The sequence below is a fragment of the Macrobrachium nipponense genome, chromosome 2, assembly GCF_015104395.2.
Source record: "Macrobrachium nipponense isolate FS-2020 chromosome 2, ASM1510439v2, whole genome shotgun sequence".
In the NCBI taxonomy this organism is placed as follows: Eukaryota; Metazoa; Arthropoda; class Malacostraca; order Decapoda; family Palaemonidae; genus Macrobrachium; species Macrobrachium nipponense.
The window spans coordinates 90,927,278-90,945,665 of NC_087201.1; the positions used below are offsets into that span (position 1 = coordinate 90,927,278).

The following is an 18,388-nucleotide window of genomic DNA, read 5'->3' on the forward strand; positions in this document are numbered from 1 at the left end:
TCAAAGACTGACACTCATGCGAGATCAGGCGACATTCAGTAGCTCTGAGTTTCTTGTTGACGAAATCGGTTTTGTTGTTACACCCTCCGATGATCGCTTAACATGATAGCAGTTTGGACTGTTAGGCACTCATATTCCGGGACTGAGTCACTTTTTGCTCAGCGCTCCTTTCTCTTGACGCCAGAAAGCTCAAGTCAGGAGTCGCTCATGAGAGGATATTGCTGCTGGCAACTTTGGGTTGCGTTGATACACCCCGGATGTTCGCTTAGCTTTGAATCGGCCAGGCAATCCAGGCACTCATCCTTCGGGAAAGTCACCAATAACCCGCTCCTCTCTCTTGGTGCCTGACATTCATGAGGGCAGATGTGGCTGGTGGTCTTAGTGCTTGATGAAGTCATCGGGGTGCAGCCTTTCTATCCCCGATGTCGTCTGACTTGTCACCTGGTTGGTCGTCTGACTTTTGTACAGACGGACTGACTACGCACTTACTCCTTGTCCTTTACTACCACAGTTCGTTGGCATTATGGTAAGAGACTTAGAGTTCTTAGTATCTGAGACTTTGGGTTGAGTTATTAACTTAGCATATGAGTCATATTTCTTTGTTGTTTTATGTCCATTTATTTATTTTTTTTTTCCTTTTCCATTTATCAGATTAGGTTGGTTCCTCCTATTCTGCCCAAAAGGGAAATTTTATTCAGATTCCCTCCCTTTTAATATGGTTAATTGGGCTAGATAAATTATATTAAGGTTATATTTATTAATATAGAATTTTTATAATAAAATTAATATTAATAATTTATCTAGTCCCACCCATCCTACCCCATGAACTTCCTATCACAACTGAGTTTCAAGGGATGGTTTGATAACTGTCAAACAGCAGTGTTGCCAACTGGCGGACAGAATAGGAGGTATAAGGGTTGCCAACGTGGTAAATTTTGGTGTGATTTTGGGGATATAGGGCTAGATGAATTATACAGGTAAGTATTATTAATATTAATTTTATTATAAAAATTCCATTTTAGGTAATTTAATTGAACAGTAATCAAGTTTCAGTACTTGAAGTTGAAAATGTATGTTCATTTACATGTGTAATACAGGTTATACTTTAAGCTAGTTGCTTGTTGGTGTTTTTATCTTAGGAATTTTCCTTAAATTTCCTTTAATATATTCACACACGAGAAAATCATACTGTACAACTCTTGTGGCATGTTGCTATTCAAAGAGCTACAGTATTTGCTTTATGGTTTTTAAGCATTTAATGAGATTTTTTTTGTCCTATAATGACATTTATTCTTTTATAGGTTTTGGGATCTGCTCTAAACCTTATACGTATACCGTGTATGGAACTGGGAGAGTTTGCAAATGGTGCTGCCCAGTCTGGGATTCTTACCCTGCAGGAAACAACTGATCTTTTTCTCCATTTCACTGCCAGAAACAAGCCTTCTGTTACCTATCCAGTCAAACCCAGACAAGGATTAAAAAAGCAGATATGTCACAGGCGAGTCAGGGTTATTTTATATATTTTTTATGGGGTAGCTGCTGTTTGTCCCCTGAGGAAGTGGTACATAGAGCCAAGGTAGTTGTTGTAGGACAGGAGATAGAGCCCTCCTGTCCTGAGTCCTTTATGTTGAGTCACTGTGCCAACAAGCACTATTCTTGCCAAAAAAGACTATAAGAGAATTCTATGTATAATTGATTGGTCTGTGTTATGGAGCCCTGGGGGGACCATGAGAGTGTTTACTCCTTTGAGGACTCGCAGGAGCTACCAAAAATAGGTATTTTCTGTCAAAGCCTGTTTTATATCAGAAATAAGCCAGTTTTGCAATAGGTTAAATCTACTGATACAAGCAACATATGGGGACTTGAATTTGAATGAATTCCCTATTATCTGTAGTTTCTTTTATCTGGCTTCCTATATACATTACACCTCTTACCCCAGTCTTTCTCTCTCTTTCTTGCTTGTTTCACGGATAGTTTGTGGCTGTCTCCAGATCATTCTTGGTTTTGGTTATGTTGCAGTCCCTTTTACTCCATCTATTCTTTCTCAGTCTTGCTTTTACAGATTTTCAGATTTTACACCATTTCCACCATCATCTGACCAAATCTTGAAACTCTATTCATTTTTCCACTAATGCTAACTTTCATATATGTAAACATGCCTTTTTTTTATGGTAGAAGAATCTTAATTTTGCATTGCACCCTTAATGTACTAGTTCTTGACATTGTTGAATTAGATAAGAATTTTCCCCCACAGATTTCAATCTTCAGCTTACAGAAGTAATCAGTGGCGATATAGAGGACGAGTGGACTCCATAAATTTCATGGTGGATAAGCGGATATTTGTTGTAGGATATGGTCTTTATGGCTCATCCAGTGGTGCTGCTGATTACAATGTCAGAATAGAGCTGAAGAAATATGGTGAGGTATGTAAAGTTGTTGACAGAAAGAGCTGATATAGCTTTTTTTTTTTAAGATTTCCATTAATATACGAGTGTTTTACTGGGATTTTGGAGAATAACATTGAGAATGGTGCTTAGTGTATTGAAATAGAAATGTAAAGGTTATAAAAATATCAGTTTTATTTAAGTAACTTACCAGGTTTAAGTAACTTACCAAATAATTACCTAGCTATAAGTTTCCAACACTACAGTACCTGAAAATTTGAAAAATCTGGTCACCCGATGGTTGTGGTTTTTCAAGGGTTGGGTGACAAATATTCTATTACTACTTTGGTAGTGCTAATTATATTAGCTTAGATTGACTTTATCACTGATTTTGACTTTTGATTGAAATATGTCAAACTAGTTCATCTAGTGTTAGATTTTGCAGCACAGGGCCACAAACAAGACTGACGTCAGCTGAGTACGATTCCCATACTATGTGTAGTATATGCAGAGGACAAGTTTGCTAACTCTAACTTGTGACGAGTGTAAAGATTGGGGTAAGGGGAAATGTCAGTTAGTATTAGATTTTCATAAAATTAAACTTAACCGTGACAGAATTAGGAAAGTGGTTGCAAGAGCCGAGACTAAGACCTCTAGTCAGGTGAGTTCACCAAGACTTGAAAATATTGATAATGTCATTATTCCTGTATCTGTTATGCCTTTGACTACTTTTTCTCCCATTAATACTCCTCCGACTTTTCCTTGAACTCCAATTCCTGGCTCTCTTTCATTGGAACCCAGTGCCATTGCCAATCTCACAGTGCAAATAGACCATAAGTTTGGTCATTAGTTTGGTCTGTTAGTGAATACAGTTTGTGGGGTTTGCCCACAGGTAGTTGTTCCCTCAAACGAGCTTGTTGAATGCGTATCCTAGGACTCGTTAGGCACCCAAATTGGGACTTGGTTTAAAGTTCTGATAGACAAAGTGAAGAGTTTTAGTAAAAATGCTGTGGGGGAGGTGACTATCCGTCCCACTGATGCTCTTAGACCAAGGTCACTGCTAAACCCCCCTGCCCCAGTGAGGAAGCAAACTGCCAGTCCAAGGGAGGTTGGTGGGGTTTGCCCACAGGTAGTTGCTCCCTCAAATGAGCTTGTTGAATGCATATCCTAGGACTCGTTAGGCGGCCATTGGAAGGGTGCCCATATGGATGTTCATGCTCTTTCCTCAAGTGACTGACACAGGTTTATATAGAGGATGGAGTAAACATTTTTCTAATGTCTTGAGGCCACTGAAAATGCCTGCTATGCCTAGAGATGATTATGAATTTATGTTTCAAGTCCAAACACAGGAGCAAACAGGCCATTCAGCGCATCTATAACTATAGAAAGAGAAAGAAGGAATCGCTATATATATTCGGTAATGAAAATAAAACTTTTTAAAAATTCACAGGGAAGAAGCAAACTCTTTCCCTCGACTCCTAAGGTCTAAAGAAAATCCTCCTAAGAAGTATTATATCTGCGGGAAACATTTAATGGGACTTACATACCCGTAGATATGACAACTCTGCCGTTTCTACCTGGCCCCACCAGATCGATCTTAGAAAAGTAAACGCACTATAGTGTACAGTGTTCCCCTGTATTTGCAGGGGATGGGTGCCAGACCCTTCTGCGAATAGTTAGAACTCCCCTCTAAAAATGCTTATATCTGCCTGTCTTGAGAGTTCAAATACCAAATGTATACTTAAAGTGTCAGCATACATCAAATATACCATTGAATTGATACTATTAATATCATTTCAGAGTCATATTAAACATTTTAGCGATAGAGAGAGAGAGAGAGAGAGAGAGAGAGAGGAGAGAGAGAAAAGAAGGAAGAAATAGAAACACTTATAATTGCTTATCTTTAAAGTTCAAAAACCAAATGCATACCTAAAATAAAAAAACTACATTGAATTTACCTTATATTATTATCTTGTTACTGTATTATCTTTGAAATTATATTATTGATATAATTTCAAAGTCATCTTAAATAAACATTAGTACCCTTAAAGATATTTGCATACATATGTACTTCTAACACCTCCAGCCAAGAGCGATATGCAGTTCCTCAGGCCGGGTAAACTTTGAGGTCGGCCAATTTACAAAAAAAAAAAAAACCACATCAGTGGAAAGAAAGATATGCAAATGCACATGGAGAAAGAAAAAAAATTCTAAAAAATTTTCCCTGCCTTCCATGAGAAGTTGAAAATGACTTATTTGCATCCCCTTTTTGGGCCTCTTTTACAAGACGATCATAAATTTTACCAACTTGTATGTGTTTTTTCTAATAAATGATTTTATTTAATTTTATAAAATTGTAACTACAGGTCACACAATATCAAGTCAGATAAGAAATAAAATCAGTAACAAATTCTTAGTATATTTGTTGAAAAATATTTACTTAAATTTACCGAGAACAAAGATTCAGTAACTTTCTTTTATTTGTACATGTTTTTTCTAGTATTTCTATGCACTTATCTTTGCAAAATTACATTTACAACTGACATACTGTCATAAAAGACAAGAACAAAAACCAACAGCAACCTCTTGTTATATTTATGAGCAAATTTACAAAAAGATGGTAGTACATTCTCCCTTGAAGTCAGAAGCAGAACTGAAGCCCTGAGATGCCCGATTAATGGTTTTAGCCAGTGTAAAAGTTGTCATAAGTGAATTTAAGGGCTATAGAAGTATTGACACATCTTTCCCATCTAATTCTTTCCAAATCGATGGTACTTAATATTGCTTCTCTACAGGAACAATCTGTCCACCAACACAAACTTGTTATTACTACTCCAGAGAAGGTATCCGTCCATTAAGGGTTAAAAGAGGGAAATGGAAAGGTTGTTTATTTCTTTAAAATACACATGAATTTTGTAATTACATTTATATTACGTATTGTTATTATTATTATTGGAAAATATTAACGATCTTATTACATTCATGTACGTACCATAAAAATAATCTATCCCAGTAAAAGAGAGAGAGAGAGAGAGAGAATAAAAATAATTAAAATCATTGACCATTAGATGGCACCACTCCCTCCCCTCCCGTCACACTACTTGACATATTTGACAGTTCTGGACTTCGCTAGCTTCCCTGGAGATAGAAAGAAGATGAGGGGAAAGATTATAAAGAAAGAGGAGGGAAAGAATGTTCATTTGAAATTACAGTTGTATTATTATTATTATTACTATTATTACTATTATAATTTTGTTAAATGTGATGGCTACCTCAGCAGCATTACACTAATAGAGATTCCTCTCTATTTTTTGAAAAGCTGCTTTTTCCGTACTACTTGAATAGCTAGTAGAGTGCCTGTGGAGGTCATTATCAAATACAGGCTCAAGATGGATGTATATATTTCAGCTTATGCAGCTAAACTATGATATCATAGTCATTAAAGTCTCTCTCTCTCTCTCTCTCTCTCTCTCTCTCTCTCTCTCTCTCTCTCTCTCTCTCTCTCTCTCTCTCTTATAGTGAGCTTTCATCTGGAGCAGTCAGACATCCTTTAGGCTAGGGAGCTGAGGGTGGACTGTCTCTGGAGTGGTGTCCATCCTCCTTATATTTGGGGTCGTCAGCAGGGGGTCTGCCCCATGCTGATCTCCGATTGGTTGGCGGCAGAAAGTCTTTATCATTGGTTGCTTGAGCTGAGTCTCAAGCCACTTTTGCCATGTCGATGGTTTCGTTCTTATAATCTTCTAGACCTGAGGTGTGCGGTGACGCTGCTTGGTGTTGCGTACTGCTGCGGGACGTCACGGCTAATGTGATTGTCTTTGCCTGCAGGAGTATCTCGTTCGGGGCCACTGTCTTGCATAGTTTTCGTGGTCGGTGGTGTCATTGTCTGTGGCAGGTCTTCTTATACTCATGGGGAGGAGAAATTCTTCCTGCGTTGTATTTGGTGTTGGTTATATTTGCTGGATGAGAAGCTTCTCCTCTCCACGAGTATGAGAAGACCTGCCACCAACAATGACACCACCGACCACAAAAACTCTACGGAAGACAATGGCCCCTAAAGAGATACTCCTGCAGGCAACAACAATCATATTAGCCGTGCCGTCCCACAGCATTATGCAACGTCCAGGAGCGTTACCGCATACCTCAGGAGGTCTAGATTATAAGAATGAAACCATTGACATGGCGAAAGTGGCTTGAGACCTGGCTCAAGCGACCAATGATAAAGAAGACTTACTGCCGCCAGCCAATAGGAGATCAGCATGGGGCAGATCCCCTGCTGACGACCCCAAATATAAGGAGGACAGACACCACTCCAGAAGCAGTCCATCATCAGCTTTGCCTAGAGGATGTCTGGCAGCTCCAGACAAAAGCTCGCTATAAGCAAATGAGAGAGAGAGAGCAACTGTGAATGACTTTGATGACTATAATATCATAGTTTATCTGTATTTGATAATGACCTCCATAGGCGCTCTGCTAGCCTGTTTAAGTAGTACGGAAAAAGCTGCTATTTGAAAAATAAAGAATCTCTACAAGTGTAACGCTGCTGAGGTAGCCATCACATTTAATAAAGTATGGTTGAGACAGGGTCTGCTTCCTAAGTATATTATTATTTATTTATTTATTTATTTATTTATTATTTTTTTTTAATATTAACCCTCTTACGCCGAGATAAATTGTCTGTCAGGTGCCGATTGGACATATCGTACGTCGACATAGAAAAGTTTTTTTAAAAATTTGCAGAAAAATACTTACAGGCCTACCAGGCGAAAACTTTTGAATCACACGGCTTGGGGGATGCTGGAAGCTCACGGATCAAGGCGTTGTTTTGTTTACAATCGTTACGCAGGCGCGCAAGTGCGAATTTCTTTCTTATCGCACTAAAAATTATTAGTGACACATCTCAGAAATTATTTCGTCACTTTGACATAATTTTTGCACCATTTTAAATTAGCCGTTACATGGAGTATTATATATGAAAATGTGTGCAATTTCATGTAAAATACAACCAAAAAATACTCATGATTGTAGCTTTTATCAGTTTTGAAATATTTTCATATAAATAACAATAAGTGCCAAAATTTCAACCTTCGGTCAACTTTGACTTTACCGAAATGGTCGAAAAACGCAATTGTAAGCTAAAACTCTTATATTCTAGTAATATTCAATCATTTACCTTCATTTTGCAATAAATTGGACGTCTTTAGCACAATATTTCAATTTATGGTGAATTTATGAAAAAAACTTTTTCCTTACGTCTGTGCGGTAACTCTTCTGATAAATTTTTTCGTGCGATTGTCCTAATGTTTGCACCATTTTAAATTAGCCGTTACATAAAGTTTTATATATGGAAATGTGCGCAATTTCATGCACAATACAACTAAAAACAACCCATGGTTGTAGCTTTTATCAGTTTTGAAATATTTTCATATAAATAACGATAAGTGCCAAAATTTCAACCATCGGTCAACTTTGACTCTACCGAAATGGTCAAAAAATGCAATTGTAAGCTAAAACTCTTACATTCTAGTAATATTCAATTATTTACCTTCATTTTGCAACAAATTGGAAATCTCTAGCACAATATTTCGATTTATGACTAATTTATGAAAAAAAAATCATTTTCCTTACGTCCGCGCAGTAACTCTTCCAAAAAAAAATCAAATTTTTTCGTGCGATTGTTGTAATGTTTGCACCATTTTAAATTAGCCGTTACAGAAAGTTTTATATATGGAAATGTGTGCAATTTCATGTAGAATACAACAAAAAATAATTGAAGGTTGTAGCTTTTCTCATTTTTGAAATATTTGGATATAAATCATGATAAATAGAAAAAAAAACCACGTTCGGTCAACTTTGACTCTACCGAAATAATAAAAAAACGCAATTGTAAGCTAAAACTCTTACATTTTAGTAATATTCTGTTATTTATCTTCATTTTGAAAGGAATTTGAAGTCTCTAGCACAATATTTAGATTTATGGTGAATTTAAAAAAAAAAACTTTCCTTCCCTCCGAGTGTGGATTCTCCTCCACAAATCTCCGAAATGCGTATGTCGCATTCTCGTAATATTTGCTCCATTTCATATTAGGCGTTTCATAGAGTTTTATATATGAAAATGTGCGCAATTTCATGTAAAATACAACAAAAAATAATTGAAGGTTGTAGCTTATCTCATTTTTTGAAATATTTGCATATAAAAAAAATTTGACATTCAGTCAACTTTAACTCGTCGGAAATATTTGAAAGCTGCAATTGTAAGCTAAAACTCTACAGTATAGTAATATTCAATCATTTTTCTTCATTTTGAAATAAATTGGAAGTCTCTAGAACAATATTTAGATTTATGGTGAATTTTTGAAAAAAACATTTTTTTATGTCCGTGCGTTATGAATTCATGCATTATTTTGTGATAATATTTTCTCTGTGTTGCTTTGATTATTTTACAATGTGTTATATACCAAAATGATTGCAATTTAGTGTACAATACAACGAAAAAAATTAACTCGTTAGCTTTAACCGTTTTGCTCACAGCGTGATTTGAATACAATTATATATGATATTTTGTTTTTGCACTATCATATATTGTATTATTTATATATGATAATGATATTTTTTTTCATTTCTGATGATTGCACACTAAACTTCAGGCAATGACAAAAAAGGGAGCCAAAAATGAACTCTTAATCTTGAAAACTAAGCGCGCTGTGATTTTTTGAAAAAAATATTCTTTCCGCTACAGTGCCCACTCCGGGATCCCCCCGGCATACAGGAGACAATTTTTATTATACCCCTTTGGTGTAAGAGGGTTAATAAACATGTAAATCTACCATAAAAGATTCTCTCATCTTGGTAAGAGAGAGGAGTTATCCTTACTTAAAACTTAAAAGTGAAATGGAAAGGTTATTTTTATTTCTTCGAGATATTATTATTATTATTATTATTATTATTATTATTATTATTATTATTATTATTATTATTATTATTATTATTATGAACTGAAAATATCAATAAACATATTACATACATGTACCATAAAAATTCTTTTCAGTAAGAGAGAGAGAGAGAGAGAGAGAGAGAGAGAGAGAGAGAGAGAGAGAGAGAGAGAGAGAGAGAGAGAGAGAGAGAGAGATATCCTTATTTAAAAGAGTGAAATGGAAAGATTATTGTATTTCTGTAATATATATACTGTCTCATCTGAATTTCGTAATTACAGTTATATTATTAATTGAAAATATTGATAAACATATACATACATGTACCATAAAAATTCTTTCATTTCAGTAAAAGAGAGAGAGATAAATTACCATGTTAGCAACAAAACTCGCTCTCCCTCCTGTCACATTACTGGACATACGTATTTGACAGCTGCGGACCTCAGCTTAGTACCTGGATCTAAAAAGAAAGATGTGCTAGAATGGAAATTCATTCATTCTTACATAATTTTTTAATTTATAAATTAAAGGTATTGCTGGTTACTTTAATATTAATACATTGATATTTGAAAATTAGTAAATCATTCATTTGTCATACAAAAAATGTACTATCTGTAATGAGAGAGAAAGAGAGTTATTATCTTTATTTGATATAATTTAATCTTATTAAACTAACTAATGCAGTATTAATCAATATTAATATTTGGAAATTAGTAAATCATTTTTGTATAAAAAAAATGTATTTAGTCATGAAAAAAAATGTATTTAGTCATGAAAATAACATCAAAATACACTAATTAGTGAATATTTATCGTCGGAAAAACCCACAAATCTGTGAATTTCCCGCAAATAATGGGTAGATGTGTCCCAAAGAAAAATCTGCAGAGCCAACTATTGTCCATGTAATTTTTTTTTTTTTTTCTCTCTCTCTCTCTCTCTCTCTCTCTCTCTCTCTCTCTCTCTCTCTCTCTCTCTCTCTCTCTCTTTTACTGAGATGAGAGAATTTTTATGGTACATATATGTATGATATGTTTGTTAATATTTTCAAATAATAATGATAATAATATAACTGTAGAAGAAATACAATAATCTTTCCATTTCACTTTTAAATAAGGATAACTCTCTCTCTCTCTCTCTCTCTTCTCTCTCTCTCTCTCTCTCTCTCTCTCTCTCTCTCTCTCTCTCTCTTATTGGCTGTGTATGTATACTATATTTCTGATAAGGAAGACAATAATTTTAGTATCTTTAGCTATGGCCAAAAGGATAAGTGAAGTACAAGCCTTTGATAAAAAGGTGGGGTTTTCCCTAGGAAACAGTTTTCTCATTTTAGTTTTCTGGCAAAGAATGAACAATCCTCAAGGCCTTGGCCTTGTTCATTTTCAATTAAGAGTTTATCAGAGATTATAGGCCCAACAGACCAAGACAGAACTCTCTGTCCAGTTAGAGCTCTTAAATGGTGTTAGAGGCACCTCACAGAACTTGTGGTGCTCAATGAGAAATCCTTTATGTGCATTGTCAAAGAACTCTTTGGCTTTCTGTCTTAGAGATATAATTACATGTAGAATTACATTCAAAATTACTTGAAGTGTTCCTCTTATTAAAAGTTAGAGCACAGGATATAAGGGCAGTAGTTACTTCACTGGTCCCCCTGATCCCAACTCCTTGACGAGGTGGGGGGCTTAGGGATCCACTGCAGAGAGAGTATGCCCCTTTATGCCTACGCTCTTTGCTGTGGATCCAGCTGAACATTGGGACCTTTAACTCCTTTACTCCTTCTCTTATAAGTTTTCCTCCTACCTCTCTTCTTCTTTCGTTGACAACCTTGGCATGGTTTTGGACTATTGAATTGACTGCTTTTTTAACTTGACAGAGGGTGGAGTTGCACAGCATGCCTCTCCACCCATAAAACTAGAGTACCTGACGTGATCGAGTGAGGGGAAATTTTTAAGTCAAGCCATGCCCACAGTGCTGGGTCTGATCTCATGGGACTGACGACCCTTAAGGCACTGTGGGTATGGCGTATATCCAGATGAGGGACCCAGGGCAGTTACCAGTGTGTGTAACAGCATTGCCCCTCCCCCAGTTGGGCCTCCTTGGTGAGAGGGACCTTATCCTTGATGAAATTTATCAATTTTTTATATGGAGTAAAAAATTAGCTTCCCAACGACTTCTAGCACGGCAATGGACTATTCTCAGGATAACTCAAATAATTAAAATCAGAGTGGTATTAAAACATTATTACCATACAGTAAACCCAAAAAAAGTAGATATCGACAGGACCCAACCTTGATTCACTTTGATTCTCTCTTTGGGGAGTCAAACTGGTCGAGGTTTTTGAATTAGAAGCAGATAAAGACATCTTTATTGAAATTATAGAATTACTTACTGAATCGATACCCATCGCAGATGAGCATAAGGCAAATTAAAATTAGGCAATGGTTGGTTGAAGCAACAACCAAAAACCAATCAGAAAATTATCAGTTTATAAAAAATATAGATAACATAAATATAAATGTCACAAGGCATGGTACAATGAACAGTGTGCGAGGCACAGTAGTAGTACCAAATCTTGCGTATGAAACTTTAGATAAATTAATACTTTTAGATTCACTAAAGAAAAGATACAATAACATTGAAGACTGTGAAATATATGAGGTCCCAGGCAGGGAAGACAAAAGTAAATCTATCAAAATAGCCAAGATAAAGTTCAGTGGCTAAACCTTACCCTTGAAAATTAAAATGGTGGGATTAAATAGGCCTTATGTTCCTAAACCTGTGCAATGTAAGAACTGTTGCAAATATGGTCATACAGCAATTAAGTGCAGGAATATTCATAGATGTGCCTTTTGCAGCTCGCAGGACCATAAAACATGCTGGGACTGTTACCAACCCAAATGCTTAAATTGTGGATTAGAACATCATGCTAGATCTAAATTTTGTGCGTTCTATATCTACAATACAGAAGTTAAATTACTACAAGAACGAACTGGAATGTCGATAAGAGAAGCAAAGTTAGAACTGAAAGTGAGAGGATTAAATGATTCAGCTAAGAAATTTAGGTATGCAGATACCCCAAAGTCAAGCAGTATCAGGACTGAAACAAATGACAATCGAAATAAAGAAATACCACCACAAAAATTACAAGATGAAAAGAACTCTTCAAACAAATATGATATTACCACTGTGGAAAATCGATTTACCTCTTTACAGGAAATTGAAATGGATAATGACATAGAGGAAGACAAAGAAGAATTAAAATAACAAGAATGTGATAAAATAGATAACACAACTCGGAAGAGGCAACTGGATAAGACCCCACCTAATTCCACCAAACAAGTCTGTAAAAAGATAAATAACCCACCAATCTCTCCAAAAGCTAAAATTCAGAAACAAAACACTAAATCAAATATTCCACTGTCTCCCATAGTAACAATAGTACCTCTAGGAGCAGAATAAAAAAATTCAGAAGAGATTGAAAACCAAAATATAGATCACTACAGTGAAAATGAAGAAATTCACCCATCACCAATTATAGGCACCACAGGAAAAACCAAGGAAAAACAACAAACTGAGAAACACGAAGATACATGTGGTTGCAGTAAATGCTATATAGCAATGTGCCACAAAAATAAGACTAACTAAAGACAGCCTAACCAACACCATAAGAAATTTCATGAAGAATAGGAGTAAGAAAAAAACAAACATACATCAAATCTCATGAAGAAGGTTGTATGTGTATTGAACACTTAGAATATTATCAGTGTTGTAGATAATATTCTAAAGAAAATCAAAATGGAAAAATTAAATGAAGATAGTAAAAAAGTAACAGTTAACGAAAGTAAGATTCAAACTACAACAAAAAATGAATCAAGACCTACAAAAATACAAATTAACTTATAACAAATTTTAAGAAAACATCAGCTTTAATAATCTAGGGTGATTTGACCACTCATATTACACCATTCAATCGTTATATAATTCAATGGAATATAAATGGATTATTAACGAGAATGCACTTGGGGAAGTCCAACGACTTATTAACGAACACGAACCAAAGATTATGTGTATACATCACATAGGAAAACTTGTTCCAAAAATAGGTAAATATCTATTAGCTACAACATCACAAGAAAATGAAAATAATTTAGGAACAGCAATATATGTCCATAATAAAATTATATACGACAAAGTAGATATAGACTACACTGAACCGCAAATTTCAGCAATAACAGTGAAAATAGAAAATAATGTGTTTGATATTATTAACTCGTACAACCAGCCTAATAAAAAGTATGATTTAAACAAATTACAAAAAATAATAAAAGAATTAATTTAAGAATCCTATATTAATTGTAGGAGATTTCAATGCTCATAATCCAATATGGGACTATAACAACATTACTCCGGATAAAGAGGGAGCAAAAATAGAAAACTTTATGAACGCTAATAATCTTTGTTGTCTGAATGACAGCGAAGTAAATACATATTATTCCAGAACCCATGGAACATTTTCCACAGTAGATGTCACCCTTTGTTCAACAAATATAGTTGACAGACTAGATTAGAATATATGTGATGACTCCTACTCAAGTGACCATTTTCCCATAATAATATCCTTATTAAATAATGAACCAAAACCATATTCTCCACATTATAACATGCAAAAAGCAGATTGGGACATTTTTAACTTTCATACTAGTAATATACTGCCGTATGATTATTTGAGAAATCACAATGAGACGAGCAATTTCTTTGTGTCCTTCATTAAAAAGGCAGCAGACAAAGCTATTCCTCATTCAAAACCCATAATAAAAAACTTATGTCCCCTGGTGGTCAGATGATCTATCTGAATTGGTACGTGAAAAACACACTTTAGCAAAAAGGTTAGATACTCTAAACAGAAGATTCAATAAAGTCAATAAATCAAAACCATTCATAGAAGAAAATATATTAAAAATGACAATTTTACTATTAGAAATAGATGTATTAAAACCTTTATATAATAAAATATCAGCCAAATTTAGAAAAGAAGTGATAAAAGGTAAAATAATATCTTGGAGGTCTTGTGTGTCAGAAATAACAAGCGAAACATCCATTGAAAAAGTATGGGAAAAATTCAGAAAAATAAATGGAACAAACATTAGACCACCCAGACAAGCTATATTAGATAATGGAAATAAATTTTTAGATCCCTTCGAAATAAGTATGTTGGGGCAAGTTTTGCCAAAATAAGTAGTGACGTAAATCTAGACAAACATTTTAAAAAAGTGAAAAACAAAGCAGAATCTATTATACTAAATTTTGAGACAAAGGAAGATATATATTATAATAAGTTCAATATGGAAGAGTTAGAATATGCTCCCTTGAACAGCAATAAATCTGCCCCTGGAGATGATGATTTCTTTGAGATGATTTGCCACCTAGCACCTTTGGCAAAATCATACTTATTAAAATTTTACAAACATTTATGGCTCCAAAACTTATTTCCAGATGAAGGCGAAATGCAATAATAACTTCTATTCCCAAACTGGGAAAGGATGCTAGTAATGTGAATAATTATAGACCCATCTCATTAACAAGTTTTATATGCAAATTATTGGAGAAAATGGTAAATGCATGACTTACGTGGCACATTCGTGAAAATAAAGTTTTAAGTCCTACACAGTTTGGTTCACAATGTAATAGGTCTACATTAGATTCTCTGTGTAGTTTGGAAGACCATATACATAGAGGATTTGAAAGAAACAAATTACAATGGCTGTCTTTTTTTACATTCAAAAGGCATTCAACACTACATGCAGGTATGCTATATTAAAATCGTTACATAATAATAACATACGTGGCCATCTTCCTAAATTTATTAAAAACTTTATGACTGACCGCACTTTTCAGGTGAAAATAGATCATATGTTTTTTCCAAAATATTTCCGCTTGAAAATGAAGTACCGCAAGGTAGCGTCCTTAGTGGTGCTCTGTTCACATTGGCAATTAACAACATCAGTAACATGCACCCGGTCGGAATTAAAAGTAACTTGTATATGGATGATTTTGCAATATATTACAGCATCACGCATAAAACATGCAGAAAGAATTATTAATAAAACTATAATAAAAATAGATGAATTGGCCTTATCAGTAGGCTTCAGATTTTCCATAGAAAACACCCAAGCTGTCTTGTTTTATAAAAGTAAATTTGGAAAAAAGGTGAAGAAGCAGAATTAAAAATGAGAAGCCATAATATACCAATTAGCCAAACTGCATAATTTTTAGGTTTGATATTTGATACACACCTCAACTGGAAAGCCCATATAACCTACATAAAATCAAAATGCAAAAGAGCATTAAACCTCATTAACCCTCTTACGCCGAAGCCCTAAAAATCAAAACCTCTCCTGTATGCCGGCGCCGGTTTGGAGTGAGCGCGAAAGCGGAAAAAATAATTTTTTCAAAAAATCACAGCGCGCTTAGTTTTGAAGATTAAGAGTTCATTTTTGGCTCATTTTTTTTTCATTGCCTGAAGTTTAGTATGCAATCATCAGAAATGAAAAATAATATCATTATCATATGTAAATAATGCGATATATGGTAGCAAAAAAAAAAAAAATTCATAGATAATTGTATTCAAATCACGCTGTACAAAAAACGGTCGAAGCTAACGAGTTACTTTTTTTTCGTTGTATTGTACACTAAATTGCAATCCTTTTGATATATAATACATAGTAAAACAATAAAAGCAACACCGGAAAAATATTATCACAAAATGATGTACGAATTCGTAATGCGCGGACGTAAAAAAATGTTATTTTCAAAAATTCACCGTAATTCTAAATATTGCTCTAGAGACTTCCAATTTGTTTCAAAATTAAGAAAAATGATTGAATATTACGATACTGTAAGAGTTTTAGATTAGAATTGCAGATTTCGACCATTTCGGACGAGTTCAATTTGACCGAATGTCGAAATTTTTTATATTTATTTTTTTATATGCACATATTTCGGAGATGGAAAAAGCTACAACCTTCAATTATTTTTTATTGTATTCTTCATGAATTTTCGCACATTTTGATATATGAAACTCTATAAAAAGGCTAATATGAAATGGAGCAAATATTAGGATAATGCGATGTACGTATTTCGGAGACTTGCGGCCGCGAATCGGCGCGCGGAGTGAAGGTAAATATATTTTTCAAAAATTCACCATAAATCACAATATTGTTTTAAAGACTTCAAATTTGTTTCAAAATGAAGAAAAATGACGGAATATTACTAGGCCGTAAGAGTTTTAGCTTACAATTGCATTTTTCAACTATTTCGGTAGAGTCAAATTTGACCGAACGTGGTTTTTTTTCTATTTATCGTGATTTATATGCAAATATTTCGATAATAGAGAAAAGCTACAACCTTCAATCCTTTTAGTTGTATTCTACATGAAATTGCGCACATTTTCATATATAAAACTTTATGTAACAGCTAATTTTAAATGGTGCAAACATTTCGACAATCGCACAAAAAAATTCTGATTTTTTCGGAAGAGTTACCGCGTGAACGTAAGGAAAAATTTTTTTTTTTTCATAAATTCACCATAAATCGAAATATTGTGCTAGAGACTTCCAAGTTGTTGCAAAATGAAGGTAAATGATTGAATATTACTAGAATATAAGAGTTTTAGCTTACAATTGCGTTTTTCGACCATTTCGGTAGAGTCAAAGTTGACCGAAAGTTGAAATTTTTGCACTTAACGTTATTTATATGAAAATATTTCGAAACTGATAAAAGCTACAACCATGGGTTGTTTATTGTTGTATTGTGCATGAAATTGCGCACATTTCCATATATAAAACTTTATGTAATGGCAAATTTAAAAGGGTGCAAACATTAGGACAATCGCACGAAAAAATTTATCGGAAGAGTTATCGCACGAACGTAAGGAAAAAGTTTTTTCATAAATTCACCATAAATCGAAATATTGTGCTAGAGACGTCCAATTTGTTGCAAAATGAAGGCAAATGATTGAATATTACTATAATATAAGAATTTTAGCTTACAATTGCGTTTCTCGACCATTTCTGTAGAGTCAAAGTTGACCGAAGGTTGAAATTTTGGCACTTATCGTTATTTATATGGAAATATTTCAAAACTGATAAAAGCTACAATCATGAGTATTTTTTCGTTGTATTTTACATGAAATTGCGCACATTTTCATATATAATACTTCATGTAAAGGATAATTTAAAATGGTGCAAAAATTATGTCAAAGTGACGAAATAATTTTTGAGATGTGTCACTGATACTTTAGTGCGATAAGAAAGAAATTCGCGCTTGCGCGCCTGCGTAGCGATTGTAAACAAAACAATGCCTTGATCCGTGAACTCCCAGCATCCCCCAAGGCGCGTGATACAAAAGTTTTCGGCTGGTAGGCCTATAAGTATTTTTCCGCGAATTTTTAAAAAAACTTTTTTGAGCCGACGTATGATACGTCCAATCGGCATACGGGAGACATTTTGACTCGACGTTTAATACGTCCAATCGGCGTAAGAGGGTTAAATAACTATCTCACACAAATTGGGGAGCTGATAGACATACTCCTACTATACTATATAAAGAAACAGTGCTATCAATCATTGATTATGGAAGTGAAATATATGGGTCAGCTTCAGAAGCAGCGCTGAAAATTCTAGACCCAATTCAATGAAGGCCTAAGAATATGCACAGGAGCATTAAGATCCTCACCAGTCTCCTCTGTACAAGTTGAATGTGGCGAACTGCCACTATCCCTCCATAGAGAATTCATAACCATGAAAAGTGCATTAAGAATCAAGACAAGTGATTCACCAACAAAAAATCTATTTGAGCTAAGGAATGTCTTTATAAACAGTCATTCACCACCTTTCCCAATTAAGAGCTAATAGACTGTTCGAGTTATTGAATATAAATATACAAGTACCTCCAATAGTAAAGTTACCACCCCATTGGACTATAATTAAAGTAAGGACTTGCACTCACTTAAAATATTTATCAAAAAGTTCCATGTATACCCCAGAATACCATAAAAAAAACCCATTGAACATATAAGAC

The 18,388-nt window shown here is 34.5% G+C and overlaps 1 protein-coding gene across 1 annotated transcript in view; it reads left to right on the forward strand.

Annotated features, from left to right (window-relative positions):
• LOC135220776 (BTB/POZ domain-containing protein 6-B-like) overlaps nucleotides 1-18,388 on the forward strand; it is a gene marked incomplete in the record, with an annotated part of 184,957 nt that overhangs the window by 163,643 nt on the left and 2,926 nt on the right. The window contains 2 exon segments of the mRNA XM_064258248.1: nucleotides 1,302-1,498; nucleotides 2,255-2,423. Coding sequence (XP_064114318.1) covers nucleotides 1,302-1,498; nucleotides 2,255-2,423 — 366 coding nt within the window.